Here is a 19341-nt window from a genome sequence, read left to right on the forward strand (position 1 = left end):
CCCCCCTAGAAAAATATCATGATGTATATCAAATAATTGGTTTTAATTGGGTTTGATTTGCATTTTCCACTCATTTCTGGCATTTACAAACTCCATCAAAGAAAGGCTTCATTTCATACCTTTCAGCTTTCACCTTGTTTAATTTTAATATCCAAGTCATTGTAGTCAATTCATGTTACATTAACTACATAGATCTGTAAAAACTGAATTTATTTTAAGTAAGATATAAAATAATAGTTTTACTCTAAGAGGAAAAAGATGTTACTTTTTTTAATCTTTAGAAAAGCTACTCTGCAAAACTTTGAAAAAATATTGTCTTCGTTTATATTCTTATTTCTAATTTCTAAAATTTTCTTATCGTCAATGTAGTATGTTAAGATCTTAAATAAATCGAATAGAAATGACATTATTTAGAAGTAAAAATGTTATATTTTTCATTGCCCATACCCTTTTTTTCTATTAAAAAAAACATCTAATTGTAATAACATTGACTAAATTTAGAATATGTTGACTTAATATCCGAAATATCTGAAGTATGTGCACATTTTCGTGCAAATTGAAAAGATATTCAATTTTAAAATCAAGTTTTTATATCTGGGGGAGTAATTACCCCCAGGATTCTAGGGGGGGGGGTAAATAACCCCAATAACCCCCCTTATTCACGTTACTGGTATTCAAGTACGTCTTATTTACCCTCTTAGTTCGATCCTCATCAATTAACATAGTCGCATTCAAATTGTAGTTTGTAAAAATATGAAAATAAAAATAACAAATTCGTTTAAAATTTTAGAGCCATTGACTCGTAAGATAACACTTATTTAAATCGATCGAAATATCTGTTGAAAACTTGAAATCTCTTGTTGAATTTAAAAATGATGATGGAGCATACAACTTTGTCTTCAGTAGATCAAAATGTTTTGGTCCTGGAGGCAGGGGCGGATACTGTTGTATTCCGGATTGTTTGGTATATGAGTGAACAGTCCCTTGAATCCAACAGGAAGCCAGATGAGTCAGTACATCCCGGACCTGGAGTTTTGGTCCTGGAGGCAGGGGCGGATACAGGATTTAAGTGAGGGGGGGGGCAAGATTTTTTATGAACCAAAAAAAAATGAATAATTAGGAACCAAAAATCGTGCCGCAGGCGAAAATTTTTTTGACTTAAAAGACTCAAAAAGAGTCAAAATTAATGACTAAAGAATAAAAAAACCAGATTTTTAAATTTTAGGAACAAAATTAAAGAATTAGAACAGCAATTTAGGACAATTAAAAGCTTTTTCAGGAATTAGGAAAAAAATTAAAGGATTCGTACAGGGATTTAAGAACAATAAAAAGATTGTTCAGGAATTAGGAACAAAAATATAGGATTAGAACAAGGATTTAAGGTGGTTCGGACACAGTATTAGGAACAGGAACAATTATAGGAACATTAGCGATTTAAGAACAGAAAGAAATTACTAGTTATACTTAAATGCATGAAAATTAGGAACAATATTACAATTTTGATAAATGAGTATTGATTAAGGAACATTACTAGATGAACAATATTATAACTTAAGTCTACTTTCTTACAAATTTCTAATTCTAAATTTATCGTTAACAATAACATTTATCAAATTGGGAACATTTTTTGCCTCGAAATCTCAGGGGGGCGAATGTCCCCCCGCCCCCCCTGTATCCGCCCCTGCCTGGAGGTCTCTGAACTTCCAAATCTACTAAACTAAACCACAATGTTAATTTTATTTAAAACATGAGAAATATAGATTATAACAATCGTTTAACTGTATTGTATAACATGCAGTTATTAAATTATAACTTACCCCTTTTATACCCACACTGGTTGGGTAATTGTCATATAAGGCAATAGTAAAGGGACAATCAACAAAATTTCAATTTAATTAAAAAAATATGCTCGATTTACAACCGTATACTCGTTACATCTTTTTCCGGCAAAAAGCTTATTTTTTTTTCTTAGCTTCAAAACCTGACTTAACTTAAACTTACTTAATTTTTATCGCCTTTCGAATCAGAATACCTTATAAAGCACTGCAGGCATTTGCAGGGTGGCGTGTTCGATTTACACCGGTGTTTTTTAAAGCTTTACTTCAGCAGTAATGATTGAAAAATCCCCCGTTTCTGTCTCAAAATTAATCATTTTTACTTACAAGTATCTTCACAGGTAATTATAAGGATTTGTTAATCAAAGCCAAGGAAGAAAACTGACTAAATCTATCCAATAAAACAAACATGATCTTTCTCATTCATAGAACTCGGAAGGTATAAAGATAGATATGTAAACAAGGCCTGCAAGGCAACTCTTAAAATGGAGATTATACCTTGGAATTACGTTAACAGTCCCTTTCATCGACAATTTTAGGTATTTTCCCATTAACATTAACAATATACTGACATTGTATTTCATAATTCCACTGTATAGGCGTAAATTAATTCCCACCTAATTTAATATTTTTAGAGAAAATTACCAGTTAACTAATTTACGAGTGTAAGTTTAATGACTGCAAAGTTGTCCCATAGGAGCATGGATGGATTGTAATATAACGATTAAAATCACAGTTAATCATATACAATGATATACATACAGTGGTAACCAAAACACAGTAATATAGTTGTGTGTTCGATAAATTAACTAAAAACATGACGCTGAGGAACTCGTAACTTGTATTTATAAACATTTTTTAAACAAAAGAAAGAAAGACGACTATAATCAATCACCAATTTTTTGGATACCACTGTAAGAATGAATTAATAAATAATGTGTGTTACGTACAAAAATAATAATAATGTGTGTCCACGACCCGCGAGCACAGCGAGACCGAAAAACTATGAAATAGGAAAACGACATTTTTTGTAATCTTTTGTTTCATAATCAATTAGTTTTGCCAGTAGCTTGAAAAAGTCCATTATTAAGTGACATGGGACTGTGTCAGTGTGTGCACTGTAAAATTGGTGAATGTCATGCGTTTTTTAATTATTCCACAGTTGTATGGGTCTCACGTTGTATAAAGTGCGCACTGCGCATTGTGCACCGTGCTTTTCTCATCAATGTTTACATCTTTAGTTCTCCAAGCTCTAATGATCTGAAACAAAAAGAAAATTATTTGCAAATTAGTGTTTCAAAAAATCTTTATTTCTGTTCCTTTCAATTGATTATTTAAGATACAAGTGCTCCGAGCCCGCGATTTAAAAACTTCGGGACGTCCCGTAATTCCTTAGACCCGACTTTAAGACCCAATCCTCGACTCAACTCTGACGACAGCTTGTGTTACGTGATTGACAGCTGCAAGATCTTCGGCTCGACTTGAGTCGAGTTAGGCCCAATAAAAATAAAACCGACCTTTATTGGTTTTAATGGAGAATAAGGCTCAATGGTGAGTAGTGTTCTCATAAAAACCCGGAATGCACCAATTCCTACCATGGAAATTCGCCAAATAGAATAATAAACCGGTTTTTAAAACTCAACTCTGTGGAAAATAAGATGCAGCTTGAATCAGAAAGCTGAAGTCGTAAAAAAGGCCCAACGTCAGATATGACTCGTAACATATTTCCCCGAATTTTTTTATCGCGGGCTCAGAAGACATGGGTAACTTAAAAACCGTTTAAAGAGACTGGAGGCATGATTTGCCAGTGCCAATAGGAGAATCTATAATCTATATACTTTGCTTGTCTGTCTGTCTAGTATCCAATGAACGACCAAACGGCTGAACCGATCGGGCCCAAATTTTGTGAGGGACCTCTCAAGGCCCCAAGTGAAGGTTTATGAATGATCAAAATGTCAAAACTTGGCCTCCAACAACATATGGTTGTCATTAAAATTCTAAATTTTTGTAATAAAATCCGCGAACTTATTTGTTTGTTTTTGTTTTACAATTTAAAAATATACAAAGAGAAAATGTTCACAATTCAAATAGAAATGTAAAAAATAAACAATTTTAGATACTAATGATATTTTGTTTCCCATTCGCATACTTTACCTGTACACTTCTGAAGTTAGCTCCACGTAATTTCTACAACAATTTCAACTCATGGTTAATTTAAAGTAAAGAGAGATCTTGAATATCGTCTTTGATCATAGATCTTAGTCGAGATCAAAATAAAATTGTTCATATTTCGGGTAATTTTGAAAGCACGAAAAAGACAGACCACATTTTGGAATTGCAAGGCTAGGGCAATTTTGTGATTATTAATTTAAGAATTCTAATTCTAAAATTGGTTTATAAATGAGATTAAAGACGACCTTAAAGTCATCTCCTAACTGTCATTCGTGGGACACCCTGTAGTTTAATTTGATTTCGAGTGCTGCAAAAATTGGTATAATTTAGTTGATAATGAATTTTATTCTAAACAAATCGTTTTTCTTTTTCTATAAAGTAAAGCTCTTCGATCATGTACATGTATATATTTGTATGGATATTCATACAAATATAAGTTGTAGCAGACAAAACGGCTGGATCGAATTGGCTGATTTTTTTGGGAACTCATAGGTAACATAGACAAAAGAAAATTTCAATAGGACAACTTTTTCTCCTTTCTTTTAATTTCACGGGCAACGTCGGGCACTTCAGCTGATAAATATTTCCAAACTCTGGTTCTCATGAGTTAAAATTTGTTCCTTGTGGAAGCCTGGAATATATAAAGAGGATCCTTGATAGTTCCTGGGTTTAATCCTTCTCTCTGTAGATCACGCTTCTTCAGCTTAAAGGTTGCTAAACAGACAGATTTAATAAATAGTAGTTAAACCTAGTATTGTTAGTTCAACTGCCTCTCAAGTGCACTTTTTAGACACCTCAACGTTGCTGGACACTAACAGACAGATTTAATAAATAGTAGTTAACCCAAGTATTACTGGTTCAACTACCTCTAGTCAGCTAAAACGTTGCTAAACAGCCAGCTTTAAGGAATAGTGTAAGTTGAACTAAGTATTACTGGTTCAACTACCTCTCTAGTGCACTCTAGAGAGGAAGTTAAACGTTGCTTCACAGACAGCACAGATTTAATGAATAGTACAGTTACACCCTAAATAAGCCATACATCGAAAGAATTCATCAAATGTCGTATTCGTCGTATTCTTCACTTTCTGATAATGGAATATTGCAGATATTTAGTTTTTTCATTAAATGATTATAGAGCTCTTTAAACTGTTCCCGCATATTCATGGCTATTTATTTATTTTCGCAAATACTTAAATTTACGTAAAATAGTATAAAACCCATTGAAAATTTGCCAAGACGACATTTGATAAATTAATTCGATGCTTGGCTCATTTAGGGTTTAACTGCAAGTTGAACCTAATATTGCTTTTCACACTACCTATCTAGTATTAAAAAAGATTAAAAAGAAAAGAAAAAACGAAGACGACAATCATTTCTTTTTTATTTTCCTTTCAGAAAATAATATACTTGATTTCTTATGTTTCAAAATCGTCTTTGTAAAGACGACATTTATATTAGTTTTAAATCCGAAATGTTAATCATTGAGCACGTTCTAAGATAAAACAGAGGTCCATATAATTCCATCCAATAGAATGTCAAATGTTAAACAATTGATATAAAAGGTAGAAATTAACTTTGTTTTATATTTCAAACAACAAGAAAAATTCCCCACTGCCGAATGTATACTGCAAGAGTGTTCATAATTTATCCCTTATATTGATAAATAGTATTTACGTCTTTTAACACCCTAATGTAGTACACATTGTACACGTAAACAAAAACTTGCTGTGGCGCACTCTACAGGATCAAATATGTAAGAAAAACTAGGATTCAATCCATAACAGAAATAGTTGGAATTTTTATTTTATTATAAATGCACCAGTTCAAAAAGAAAAACCCGCCAAAAATTGAAATAATTTAAAATAGCCGACTTTCAGTGCAGTTAAAGCTAAAATTATTTACAGAAAATGGGCGCGCAGCGGCGCCCTAAAAACCTTTTTAGTAAAAAAAAACAATTAGGACGTATTTTAGTTAACATTTTCGGTAATAATTATTTTGACACTTAGTTAAACAACTTCTAAAAGATTTAAAAAGAGAATTTAAAAATGCTAACCTGTAACATCTAATTTATCAACTAGTCGGATAAAGAGGGGTCGAGCATAGCTAGGAAGACGACCTTCAAGTTCGTCATACAGCGTTTTTAAATCAACGAGCCTAGATTGAAAATAATCCTAAAAACTATTAATAAATTACTCTATGTTCAAAAGTTAAAATGGGAGGAAAAACGCTAATTTTTAACAGGGTGTCCCAATTTTATATATAATTTTCTAAGAAAACTGTATTTTGCAGAATATTTGGTCTGCTACAAGTTTAAATTTGTTTGATTCTTTTTGATTGCATACGGTTGAACTAAGTAAAATGAGAAAATTACAAAAATTATTTAAAATTAATTAATAAAATTCTAATGTTTCTTTAGAAAGAAATCTAAATGATATATTTTATGATAAACATTAAAAAATCAAAGCTTGCTATTAATATAAAGTCAATGATGATTAAATCTTCATGGAGTAAATATTTGATTTGATTTGATGATTTGAAAAAGTATGGATATATTTTAGAATAGTTCAGATATTTGATAAATAATGTACTATTTATAACACTATTACTTTGGCTATTGAGATGCAGTGAATGATAAAGTACACAATCGTTTTATAATTTCAATCTTTATTTCATTTAAAATTATAAAAACAAATATTCTAGAAATATGCTAAATTTTTTTTGAGAAAATACGGTAACCAATCAATTTTTACATTGTAGCACGATCATTATATTATTGCACGGTGCTAATTTATCTTTATAGCCAGATATGTACTTTATAGTATGATGATTATTTTATAGCACGGTGCTATGATATACAGCTAATTTAATTTTATAGCTGGATGATTACTTAATAGCACAATGAAATGAGTATGAATGATTAAGTAAATAGTTTCCTAAAATACCTTTCTGGATCCGGGATTGCCAGCATTCCTGCTCTTCCTTCACATCCGGGCACCTCTACACCGTACACTACACACTCCTAAATTAGAACTTTCAAGGGACTGTTTACGTAACCTCAAGTGACCCTCCATTAAAGGATAAGATCCTAGATTCTAAACGCTACTCTTTGAATTTTTTTCTGAGGATCAATCACAGCGGACTAGGGTTAATTTTAATTTGAACCGGAACGAACCGCTCCTATCCTATGTCGGCCCGGGTTTACAGTGCGGCCTGAATTTTTAACAGTACCTGGCCTATCACTGACATATTTTACCAACCCCACTAGCTTTGTTTAGAGTAATCATAGGGGGGTGGGGGTGGAGAACTTCCCCCCCCCATCCAAAAACAGAACTGCCGGGACAAGGTTAATATAATCATTATTATTATCAAAATAATTTTTACGTTTTCTACCTGTAATCCGATTACACTGCTACATATCCCCTCCACCTCAGCTGTAGATACATTTTCTCCTTTCCACCTAATCATTGATCAATTTATAAACTTATTATTCTTTCAATCCAATCATTGATCAATTTATAAACTTATTTATTCTTTCCACCTAATCATTGATTACTTTAAAAACTTACTATTCTTTCCACCTAATCATTGATCATTTAAAAACTTATTATTCTTTCCAACTAATCATTGATCAATTTATAAACTTATTTATTCTTTCCAACTTATTATTCTTTCTAACTGATCAATTGATATAATACACTAAATTATTCATCCTTTCCTCCTTATCATTTCATTTATTTAAATATTCATTCTTTCCAATTGATTAATTCATCTAATCAATCATCTTTTCAATCTGACCAATTCAATCAATTCATGAAATATTGAAATACCCCGCCCCGCACGCTCACAGACCCATTTTATTAAATAAATGAATTTTTAAGCTGCTGGTATAATTATTTGCTTTATAACATTATCTAATGCATATATAGCTGCTGAGAGGTCGTCTTCCTTTCACGGGTCTTTCTGAATGTATACAATTTCCACCTGAAAGTGTCTCCTGATCTGTCCTTGAAATAGAGCCACCCTAGCTCATCCATCTCCAGTATGTCTCCAGACCTAGATAATGTATAAATATATCTCCAATATATCTCCTGACCTAGATATTGTATAAATATATCTCCAGTATATCTCCAGACCTAGATAATGTATAAATATATCTCCAATATATCTCCTGACCTAGATATTGTATAAATATATCTCCAGTATATCTCCTGACCTAGATATTGTGTAAATATATCTCCAGTATATCTCCTGACCTAGCTATTGTATAAATATATCTCCAGTATATCTCCTGACCTAGATATTGTGTAAATATATCTCCAGTATATCTCCTGACCTAGATATTGTATAAATATATCTCCAGTATATCTCCTGACCTAGATATTGTTTAAATATATCTCCAGTATATCTAATGACCTAGACATCATATAAATATGTCTGCAGTATCATTTATCTCAATATCAAATAAAAAAATTATTAAATAACATTTTTGTTTGGAAAAAAAACTTTAGAAAAAAATATGACATCAATACGTTCTAGGAATTCTAGTTATATAACTGAATAGTCAAAGTACAGAGGTGGAGGGGGTGAGGGAGGCTGTGGAAGAAAGGGGGAGGAGGGGGGTTTTCTCTCATCTGGATATTTACTCAAACTCCAAAAGTATGTTCTCCTACTCCGGGAGTATGTACACTTACTCCAGGAGTATGTAACTCCTGAAGTATGTACCCCTACTCCAGGAGTATGTACCCCTACTCCAGAAGTATGTACCCCTACTCCAGGAAAATGTACTCTTACTTCATTAGTATGTACTCCTACTCCAGGAGTATGTACTCTTAGTCAGAAGTAAGTACTCTTACTCTCGGAGTATGTTCCCCTACCACAGGAGTATGTACTCCTATTCCAAGAGAATTTACTCCTACTCCAGGAGTAAGAACTCCTACTCCAGGGGTATGTACCCCTACTTCAGGAGTATATACCCCCTACTGCTGGAGTATGTGCTCCTAATTCAGGATGTGCCTTTACTCCATGAGAATGAGCTTCTACTCAAGAAAAAGGTGCTTCTACTCCAGGAGTATGTGCTCTTACTCCATCAGTATGCACTCTTACTCAGGAGCATGCACTCTTACTCAGGAGCATGTACTCTTAATCAGGAGTATGTGCTCTTACTCAGGAGCATGTACTCTTAATCAGGAGTATGTGCTCTTACTCAGGAGCATGTACTCTTACTAGTCCTGGAGTAAGTACCCCTACTCCAGGAGCATGTACTCCTACTCCAGGAGCATGTACTCCTACTCCAGAAACGTACTTTCACTCCATGAGCATATACTCCTACTCCAAGAATATTTCTTGAAATCTTACCTAAAGCACGAATCTCCTTTTTTCCAAACGTCTCGAAGAATTTTTTTCCCAGTCTCCGCCTTATCTGCGTACCCATGAAAATCCCTTAGAAATAAATATCTTTGAAAAACTTGCTTTAATTAAACAAAACAATACCATCAGAGCTGGGAACATTATAATGGTGGATATCGAGATTAATGCTTGATCCTCTCTATTTCTTAATCTCGCGACTAACCTAATCTTGTACTTGTATCCTGGAAAGTGTATAAAATTCAACCAATCAGAGTCGCGTATCATAAGCCGGGAAAGTTGAAATTTTGCCCGCCATTTAATAAGAGGTCTCTCATTTAATTAAGAGACGGGAGGATATTTCCAATTTTGAAAAACCTGTTTATAATTTTTTTGTACTATATCCAAAAAAGAGTGGATTAAGAAATTAAAAGCATCCACATTGGATATTCCGATTGTGCAATCTGGATGAAAGGTATCCCGTTCAATAGTTCCCAGCTCAGTTAAATTAACAATTGGTCCTCTTAAAAAAGGAAACAATATTGAATATTTATTATGGAACTGTACTGTACTGTCGTCGAATTGTACTATACCTGACAGGATGTCCTTTATCTATCCTTCCAACCAGTTCTCCTGTACATACGATATATTCAAACGAAAATTTAGTGTTTCATGTTATTATGTATTAATAGTATGTATGTAATCGTAGAATTGCTGGCAAGAAGAATATGATTGGCATTCATTAGCATGAGTATTGATGAGTAAAGATGAGTATATTTAAGAGGTATATTAAACCTAAACATAGAATAGAATTCAGTCACTAGAGATATATATTTCATTTAGAGTTATTATGTTAAACCTTAACAAGTTTTATAATGAGGGATAATAAACCCTAATAACAATAAGATAAGAGAGATAATAAATCTTAATAAACCTAAAACAGGGGGATATTAAATCTAGAATTTGGGCAATATTAACCCTAAAATACAGGAGAAGAAAGTTCCAACCCGTGATTTGACCCAGACCTAACACTGGGTGTCAGGTTTGAGCTAGGGTTTCCAGCGAACAAAAAGTTTCGGGAAAAAATGCGAAAATTTTCGTTCGTATTTCGAAAACTTTTTCGCGAAATTTTGCATTTTTCGAAAAATAAATTAAGCTAAAAATGCGAAAACGATGCGAAATTTCGCTGAATATGTGTCTTGTATTCTTAAAATTTTGTCTTTTATCATGAATTTTTGCAAAAAAATTTCATTTTTTTTAATTTCAGTATTTTTTTGCGAAATTTTCGCACCATTTTTTCGCAAAATTTTCACAATTCTTATTTCGCGAAAATTTCATATTTTTTGCGAATCAGAGTGCAGCGAAATTTTGCGAAAAAAGGGAGAATTTCCGTTTTCGCTGAAAACCCTAATGTACAAAGTGATCTTATTTGAATTGTTAATATTGTTTAAAATGAAGTCGAGGATTAAGAAACCGTCTTCATACCTTAATTTAGAATAGGTAAGGCTATATTTAGATACATTGCTGTAGCATATGCAAAGTTTGTGTCTGATATTTTAAAATACCATGTAAAATGTAAAATGGAAAATTCTAATTTTAATATTTCATTGTTCTCTATACAATTAAATTAAACAGAAAAATGAGGGAACATTTTTGATAAAAATGAAGAAAACTTGAAACCTCTTTATTCTCCTCAAGTATAATGTAGATACAAAGGTTAGAATAAAAAAGTATTTTTAGTAATTCTTGCTATTCTGTAAATCTGCAAAAGTGCGTTTTGTTCTGAATTGTTGAATATTTTCAAATTATGGATTGTTAGGAAAGTTGGTTTAAGTTCCAAAACACGTCCAAGATTCGAATTGTAAAAATGTAAAACCTTAAATTGTTTCGAAAATTATATGGGGTTTTGTTTAAAATGCACGCTCCCTCATAGTTTCAATTTTAGAAAATAAATAAATTGTGTTTTTTAAAGTTATCGTAGTGCTTAATAATACGTTAAAAATAGTTTTTTTTATTTGCACTCGGCACATGAAGAAGAGTTACTAAAAGGTTCTTCATAATATGTGTGCCCAAACCTGACAGTCAGTGTCAGGTTTGAACATAATCACGGTTCGGAACTTTATTCCCCTGAAATAAGGGGGATAATTAAATCTAAAATTTGGACAATATTAACCCTAAAATAAGTGGAAAAATTTATTCAAAAATCCCACTTAAGTTTAACTTGATCCAATTTTTCATGTTCTGGAAAAATTTTAGAATCTTTTAAAGATTTTTTGAATTTTCATAATTTTTTTTAAATCTTAATTTTTTATTAATATGTTTGGAGCACTCTAGTTTATAATCAAAGTGTTTTCTTGATAAGGATTAAGTTAAGTATACGTTTCATAAAAAATGAGAAACCTTAGTTTTAATTAATGTTGTTTACGTACAGAACTAAGAAATGGAAACCTTTTAAGAGTATAAACCTTTTAATGAAAGGAATGAGTGTAACCTGTTCCAAACGAGAAAAAAGTCATATTTAAGAAATTGAGCCCCAATACATTCTTTTTGGTAAATCATTTGGAGGTGGTTGGAAATATTTACAATATTTTCAAAACTATTCATGACTCCTAATTCGAAGTTTTCTTTGTATTTCTCATTAAAAAGTTTCCACGTCACAATTAATTAATTTTGTAGTGTTTTTCAGTTTGCTGCACCGTTTCTCAGTCGTATTGTCTCACCCAACGCAGGTAAAAAGCAATTGAGTTGTCACCACAAACTCTGTTTTTCTAGTCCCTATATCTTTCCAACCCAATGGCGTAGACCTTAGATGTTTCAAACTATGCATTAAGTATTAAAGGTTCACACCATCTGGTTGCAAAGATGATTAGAAAATTTGAAATTGTGGCAAAGAATTAGCGCTCAGCAGTCCACATATTCCGAACTAAATCTAAGAAACGGTTTTTTCAAAAAATCTAAAAGAAATTCAAAACATCAATATTTCCCCAAAAAGCTTACAAATCGATTAATGCGATGGTTACTGTGAGAACTCAGTAATAATATCTCTTCTTTTGTCTAATCTTGTTTATTCTACAATTTATGTGTTCAATCTAGGGTTTCCAGCGAACGAAAACTTTTGCGAAGAATTGTGAAATTTCGAGAAAAATTTTTTCAGTTCGCAATATTTCACACTTTTCGCGATAAGGAATTCAGCAAAAGGAAACAAAATCGACAAAATATGCGACAATTTCTTAATTTAGCATTAATCTATTTTGTAAAAAAGCGACATTTTCGGCTTAAAAAAATGTTCGCGAAAAATGCGATATTTTCGTGAAACAATTTTCCCATTTGGCTGGAAACACTAATTCAATATTGTTGATGGAGGAAATGAACTGACCTTGCTTTAAACTTATCCCAGATTTCAGGGCGTAATCCGTTCCCAACAATCATTCTGAAATTTAAAAAAAAATAGATTTTTCATTTATTTTAATATTTGTTGGTTGGTTTGTTAAACATTTATATTGTTCTGATCTGAACAAATTCTTCAGCATAGATCTTTGACAAAAAATGGAAAAGTTTCCCTTCAGAATCAATGTTCAAAAGTAACATGTAAATGAAATATTTAAAATACTTACCTAATTTTGTGCTTTTTATCAAATGGTGATTCTGGAGTAGAATATAGATATCTTGCTACTTCACCAATATACTGAGCAATCTATACACAATATATCTTCATTTGTTTAGTAAACTTAGATGCTGAGCCATCTATACACAATATATCTTCATTTGTTTAGTATACTTAGATGCTGAGCAATCTATACACAATATACCCTCATTAGTTTAGTATACTTAGATACTGAGCAATCTACGCACAATAAATCCTCGTTAGTTTAGTATACTTAGATACTGAGCAATCTATACACAATATACCCTCGTTAGTTTAGTATACTTAGATACTGAGCAATCTATACACAATATACCCTGGTTAGTTTAGTATACATAGATACTAAGCAATCTATGCACAATATATCCTTCTTAGTTTAGTATTCTTAGATACTGAAAAATTTAAACACAATATACCCTCGTAAGTTTAGTATACTTAGATACTGAGCAATCTATACACAATATACCCTCGTTAGTAGAGTATGCATAGATACTGAGCAAACCATACACAATATATTCTCATTAGTTTAGTATACTTAGATACTAAGCAATCCATGACAATATATCCTCGTTAGTTTAGTATACTTAGATACTGAGCCATCTATACACAATATACCCTGGCTAGTTTAGTATAATTAGATACTGAGCCATCTATGCACAATATACCCTGGTTAGTTTAGTATACTTAGATACTGAGCCATCTATGCACAATATATCCTCGTTATTTAGTATACTTAGATACTAAGCAATCAATACACAATATACCATGGTTAGTTTAGTATACTTAGATACTGAGCAATCTATACACAATATATCTTCGTTAGTTTAGTATACTTAGATACTAAGCAATGTATGCACAATATACCCTGGTTAGTTTAGTATACTTAGATACTGAGCAATCTATACACAATATACCCTGGTTAGTTTAGTATACTTAGATACTGAGCAATCTATACACAATATATCTTCGTTAGTTTAGTATACTTAGATACTAAGCAATGTATACACAATATATACTGAAAAATTCAACGAAAATACATAATTCTAAAGAAAATTGAGACTCTTACTGTTGCATTGTTTCTACAACAATCGGACCAAAAGTTGCGAGCAGAGAACTTCTTTCTAAATTAAAAGAAAACATAATTAGAAACATTAGAAAAAAGGTAAACATTGAAACATTAGAAAAAAGATAAACATAGAAACATTAGAAAAAAGATAAACAAAGAAACATTAGAAAAAGTTTCGAGAGCCTTTATCTAAATATATATATAGAGTTGTAATCTCTGTTTGTCTGTCTGTTTGTTTGTCCGATCATAACTCAGGAACCCCTGGACCGATTTGCCTCAAAATTTTGAACTCGGGAGACCCGCAGGAATGTTCTTAGCTTGGTTTTCAGATTCTAAGTTGAGTGGGTCGACTTTAATAGCGAAAATCTAGTTTCCTGTTAAAATAGTTTAAGTGGGGGTAAACTGCGGGAGTAACTTTTAAAAACCTGTGGCAGGGCTGGGTTCCCAAACTAGTTTATCTATAATTTTGGTTCGGGCTTACATTTGACATTAATAACAATTAAATAATTTTTTTAAATAACACGCTTATAAATTTTTTTTTTATATATAAGATTTTTAAGATTTTTTTTTTCTGAGTTTAAACATTGAAGGGTTAAATATCAGTGAAGTTGGGGAAGAGGGACCAGGGGAAGGAGGGGAAGAGAACGTAAGCTCACGAACTTGTGCTAATTACACGGCACAAGTTTACTTTACTTGATCCCAAGTATTGTTAAACAAACAAGGTTGATAAGAAAATTTAATAAGTTATTAAATAAGCTTATTTCACTGTAATCATACTTTGAATTTAAGGTTTAGTGATTCTTGGAAAAAAATATGTAGTTTTTTAAACTTCTTTCCTTCAGTTTTTAATGATTTTTATTTCTTAAAAGTTTGTCGCTTAAAGGTTAGATATTCATAAGTAATTGCAGTTAATGATGATTGATTAATTGTTAATTTTAAAATAAGATTCGATTACTATATTACCAGTTTTTTTAACCCAGCATACCCAGACATATCATTTTTTGAACATTGTGAATATATACTACATGTAGAACTTGTGGATCATGAGGAGCTATCTAACGTCACAGTTATGCTCCCTCGTCTAGATTTAAACGAGCCCAAGCAGTTACACCTCAAGATTAATCTGTAGTCTAACCCTCCTCTTCACTGTCTCCTGGAAAAGATTGATCTCGTTGAAATCCCCACTTCAGACGAAGTAAAGTGGGAATATTGTTTGCTCAATGCAGGAAAAAATTCATCTATTCTAGATTCATCCTCTGCTGTTAAATCACATTTAGATGAGCTGTTAGGGTTAGTTGAAGTTCCGATCTCTGGTAGGGTTGAGTCCTTCTATACGTACCCTATGAACAGGGTAGGCAACCCAGGGATAGATGCGGTACCTGACAATCTCTGCTCCAACAACATTGAGAAATCTTAAGAGGAGATTATAGGAGGGGAAATTCTGAACATCAGCGAGTTTCACTTTTCAATGATGAAAAACTCTAGTTTGTGTTGTGTTTGAAATCCTTGCCCTTCTAAATAATTATAACAGATAAGAAAAACAATCATGGTTATTACTAATGCTTGGAATTGTTTTGTGCAAATAAAATCTAACTGTAATGTTTCAATTGAAAAAAAACAATTATGCCAAGGACTGACTAGGATAGTCACCTTGAAGTGCAGCTTAGGTAGTTGCAGAGCACTCTCTCGGGAAAACAGAGTGTCACTACCATATGTGGGCCTCCCCAGGAGGATTAGATGTTCCAAAAATACCTACAGCAGATGTCAAAGCATGGCCAAAGTATCATAAGCATCACATGTGAAGACATACCATAAAGCTCTAGTAGGGCACTTTCCATCAATGAAGCATTAATGGGTGTAAAAAACAATTAAGCCAGATTTGTCAAATCCATTTTAAACAGACTTTCCAAATCAGTTAAGGAACCTTTTGACATTTTAATAAAGGAAAATGTCACTTTTACTTATTTAATTCTGTAAGCCAGAAACGTATGGACTTAAGTTGTATCATTGAGTGCGTATACCTAAAATTTTATTTTATTAATCGTCTTTGTATTTTTGTGTTTGAAGGATATTACATTTGTCAATTAGATCCACCAAGCTTGATTGCCTTTTTATTTATCATTGATAAAAGTAAATTGCATTTATTTTCCAGATTAAACTAGCTTCGTGATCGCATTATTTTACATAGAATTGAGTACATAAACCCCAAAAGTCAAAAAACTAAAAAACTAAAAAAAATAATTAATAAACCTGTTTAACCCTATTCCTGCTGGGGGGGGGGGGCAATTTGACCCCCCCTGTAGTTTTTTTTACATAACTCAAAAAGTATTTGTCAGAGGCTGTTGAAATTTTCTGACTTTTCCTACATACCCAAAGCCCTTTCTTTAGGCCTAAAACCGGGCTTTAATACTAACTGCCTGAGTCGTCAGGCACACTGCCTGAATGACTGCTTTTTTCTGTATAAACTAAATCTTTGTTTTGACCCACTTACACTTGTCTGATTTTGATAAAATTTAGCTTTTTGGAAAGCCTTTAACATAAGGAAACAAATTGCACAAGTTTTACAAGAAAAAATTGCAAATTTTTTGCAAACAACCTGTCGAAGGAAATTTGCACATTTTTAGTTTTTCTTGATGAAAAATCAGGTTTTATGAAAATTTGGAAAATTTTTTTTCATATTTGAAATGGCATGGCCAAGGGCTTTTCAAAAATGTATAATTTTTTATTTTTTGGACAAGTTTGTTTTTACAAACATTTATACTATAAAACTGGATTTTCCGATAAAAAATTTAATTTTTGTAAATTTGCAAATTTTTTTTGCAGATTCTAAATGTAGACTGTAGAGCACAAGAGCTTTCCAATGATGTATCATTTGTCATATTTGGACATCAAACATGGGATTTAGAGGGGGGGTCAAATTTGCCTGCCCCCCAGCGTATCCTGGTTTTCAAGTACCCCAGCAGAGATTGGGTTAATGTAAAATGTGCTCTTTAAAGAAGGGGCACTGGACCCTTCTTCAATACATGGGTCCAGTGCCCCTTTGACACTGGATCCATGCTGGGTCTTGCTTTTTAAATTCTTTTTTTAAAAAAACTCAATGTATATATGCAGACGAATTGGCCTATCCCATTCTGCCTGCGCAACAGGTATTAAAACTGTTATGTTAAAAAAATTACCATGATTGTTAATTTTCCGTCCTAGAGTCCTTTACATCTCTCCTCATTTTGCATTTTTCTTGAAAAAAAAACCTATTTGTTTATGTAGCTCTTTCAAAGTTGAGTTGTTTTCTCAGTTTCCTAATCGTGAACACAAACTGTTCTATTTTTTCCCAGGGACTTCTGCTGGTAGGTAGTGTTTGTTTTTACCTAAAACTGAGTTTTTGACAACATTTTTTAAGAAAATATGTCTTTTGCTTAATTTATTATACTCGGCTAGTCCTGTAAATCTTTTCTTTTCTGTTCCTTGATTCTCTGCCTTCTGTTTTGATTTTATGTCTTGAATAAATGTGGTAGGAAAACTCTGCTTTGCTAATAAATTTTGGTTTAGTAATTCTTCTTTACTAGACGTGTGTCCAGTTCAAAAATAGCACGACCCTGCCATCTTTTTATATTTATTACTTACATTTGAATTAAATGGAATAACATCGTATTTTGAATTTGGTTTTCTTAGTGTGAATGGGTTGTTCCCTCCAGGAAAAATTGAATATTTATGTTTAAAATTTCTACTTTANCCCCACGATCCTGTCAATTTAGTACTAGGTGTAGGGTATATTACATGGATACTAATTTTGACTTATTTTAATTCACAAATTGTCTCCAAATTATTTAATCATGTCTCATATTCAATTTTCATTAGAGATTATTCTACTCCCTTCACTTGAGGGGAGGAAAAATCTTTCTTGTTCTGCTTGCTGGACCCAAATCACAAACCCCTATCCAGTTAATTATTTCATGCGAGTAGTATATATTTAATGGATGCTATTTTGCTTTTTCACAATCTTTAAATACTTTACTTTTGAACTAATTCTGGACCCCCCCCCCATCTCCTGTAATACTTTCGCTGGGGTTTAGTATGCAACAAAATGGATCATGTTTTCCACAGATCCCCCCCCCACTGGCTACCCTCATTCCCAGTCAATTTAGTGCATGGGGGTAGTATGGAATACATGGATACTAATTTGCCTATTCACAATCTTAGTTAACTTAATTTGCTTTTGGATATTAAATTCTTTAATTAATGGGAAAATGTCTAATTATAAAACTGCAATATAAAAGAATTTCTTTTTGTGCAGTATGGTGCTTGATGAAACAGACAGCAATCCTGAGGTAACAGTCCAGGTTCCTCTGGTAGATGTGGCATCTCAAATATCTCTTACTGTATCGGAGTCCTTTCACTTTAACTTGCAGGATTGGTTTCCAACAGAAAACCTTGAGAATCGAATCATAGAGCTGGCCAAGACTGTTGAGCACACAAGGCACAAGCATTGACGAACCTACGCTAATAACAGAATTTCTTCTATTATTAACAGGAAAACTAGAAAGTAGCAATGAACTGGATTTTCCAAAAGGTTGAAGATTTTCTAAACTTATTTCATTCAACACTTTCTTCTTCCTAGCTGATGAAATATAAGACTGAGGATCCTTATTTTCTTGAGCAAAACCATTTCCAGGATTCAGGGTTGGTTCCATCAAAGACCTGGTTATTGTTTCATATTTATTTGCTTGAAACTCTTGGTTTATAGTGCTTGTAAAATTACAATAATTCTGTGTGCTAGTATTCTGGATTAATGACTCTGAGTCTTTCGGTATTTTTACTAGGTTTTTAATGAATTTTAAAGGAAAACCTTTTTCTTTTAGAATTGATGTAATTATTTGATTTTGTCGACTTAGTTCTTCTTCAGATGTTGTATGTGTCCTGTTTGTTTTGAAATGACACAATCCTGCCATTTTCTTGTATTTTGGGTTTACAGTGGAGTTAAAAGGAATGACATCATATTTAGAGTTATATTTTCTTAATACTGTTGTTACTGGTTTTGTAGTTGCTGGATTGTAGAAAATTTTAATGTTTAGAAGCTTCCCATATATAATCTTAGTTTTGACGTTGAATCGTATTGCTTCTGGGTAACCTATTGTTATGATTTTTACTATTTTTAACATTGTTTCTGTATTTCCTGTAACGTGTAATGATACATCATCACGAAATCTCAAATATCTGTTCACATTCTTATGCAGTTTGTGATCTTGTAGTTTATTAAATATCGTTAACTCAAAAATTCTGAGGAT

The 19341-nt window shown here is 32.4% G+C and overlaps 1 protein-coding gene and 1 long non-coding RNA gene across 2 annotated transcripts in view; both read right to left on the bottom strand.

The window, feature by feature from the left end:
- Window positions 1-1718: 1718 nt before the first annotated feature.
- Window positions 1719-19341, bottom strand: part of LOC111705289 (long-chain fatty acid transport protein 4) — a 59688-nt gene continuing 42065 nt past the window's right edge. Inside the window, exons 14-26 of the mRNA XM_023477783.1 lie at window positions 14060-14114; window positions 12965-13044; window positions 12727-12780; window positions 10066-10145; window positions 9944-9998; window positions 9363-9446; window positions 7989-8060; window positions 7398-7464; window positions 6950-7026; window positions 6061-6161; window positions 4628-4721; window positions 3990-4022; window positions 1719-3095 (exon numbers count right to left, since the gene is read on the bottom strand). Coding sequence (XP_023333551.1) covers window positions 3065-3095; window positions 3990-4022; window positions 4628-4721; window positions 6061-6161; window positions 6950-7026; window positions 7398-7464; window positions 7989-8060; window positions 9363-9446; window positions 9944-9998; window positions 10066-10145; window positions 12727-12780; window positions 12965-13044; window positions 14060-14114 — 883 coding nt within the window. The 3' untranslated portion in view covers window positions 1719-3064. The remainder of the gene's footprint in view (window positions 3096-3989; window positions 4023-4627; window positions 4722-6060; window positions 6162-6949; window positions 7027-7397; window positions 7465-7988; window positions 8061-9362; window positions 9447-9943; window positions 9999-10065; window positions 10146-12726; window positions 12781-12964; window positions 13045-14059; window positions 14115-19341) is intronic.
- Window positions 15023-17785, bottom strand: LOC111705288 (uncharacterized). Its single transcript, XR_002765977.1, has 2 exons — window positions 17236-17785; window positions 15023-15811 (listed from the first exon to the last, which is right to left on the bottom strand). It is a non-coding gene; the product is annotated as an uncharacterized LOC111705288 (long non-coding RNA).

This window comes from Eurytemora carolleeae, unplaced genomic scaffold, assembly GCF_000591075.1.
Source record: "Eurytemora carolleeae unplaced genomic scaffold, Eaff_2.0 scaffold643, whole genome shotgun sequence".
Taxonomy (NCBI): Eukaryota; Metazoa; Arthropoda; class Copepoda; order Calanoida; family Temoridae; genus Eurytemora; species Eurytemora carolleeae.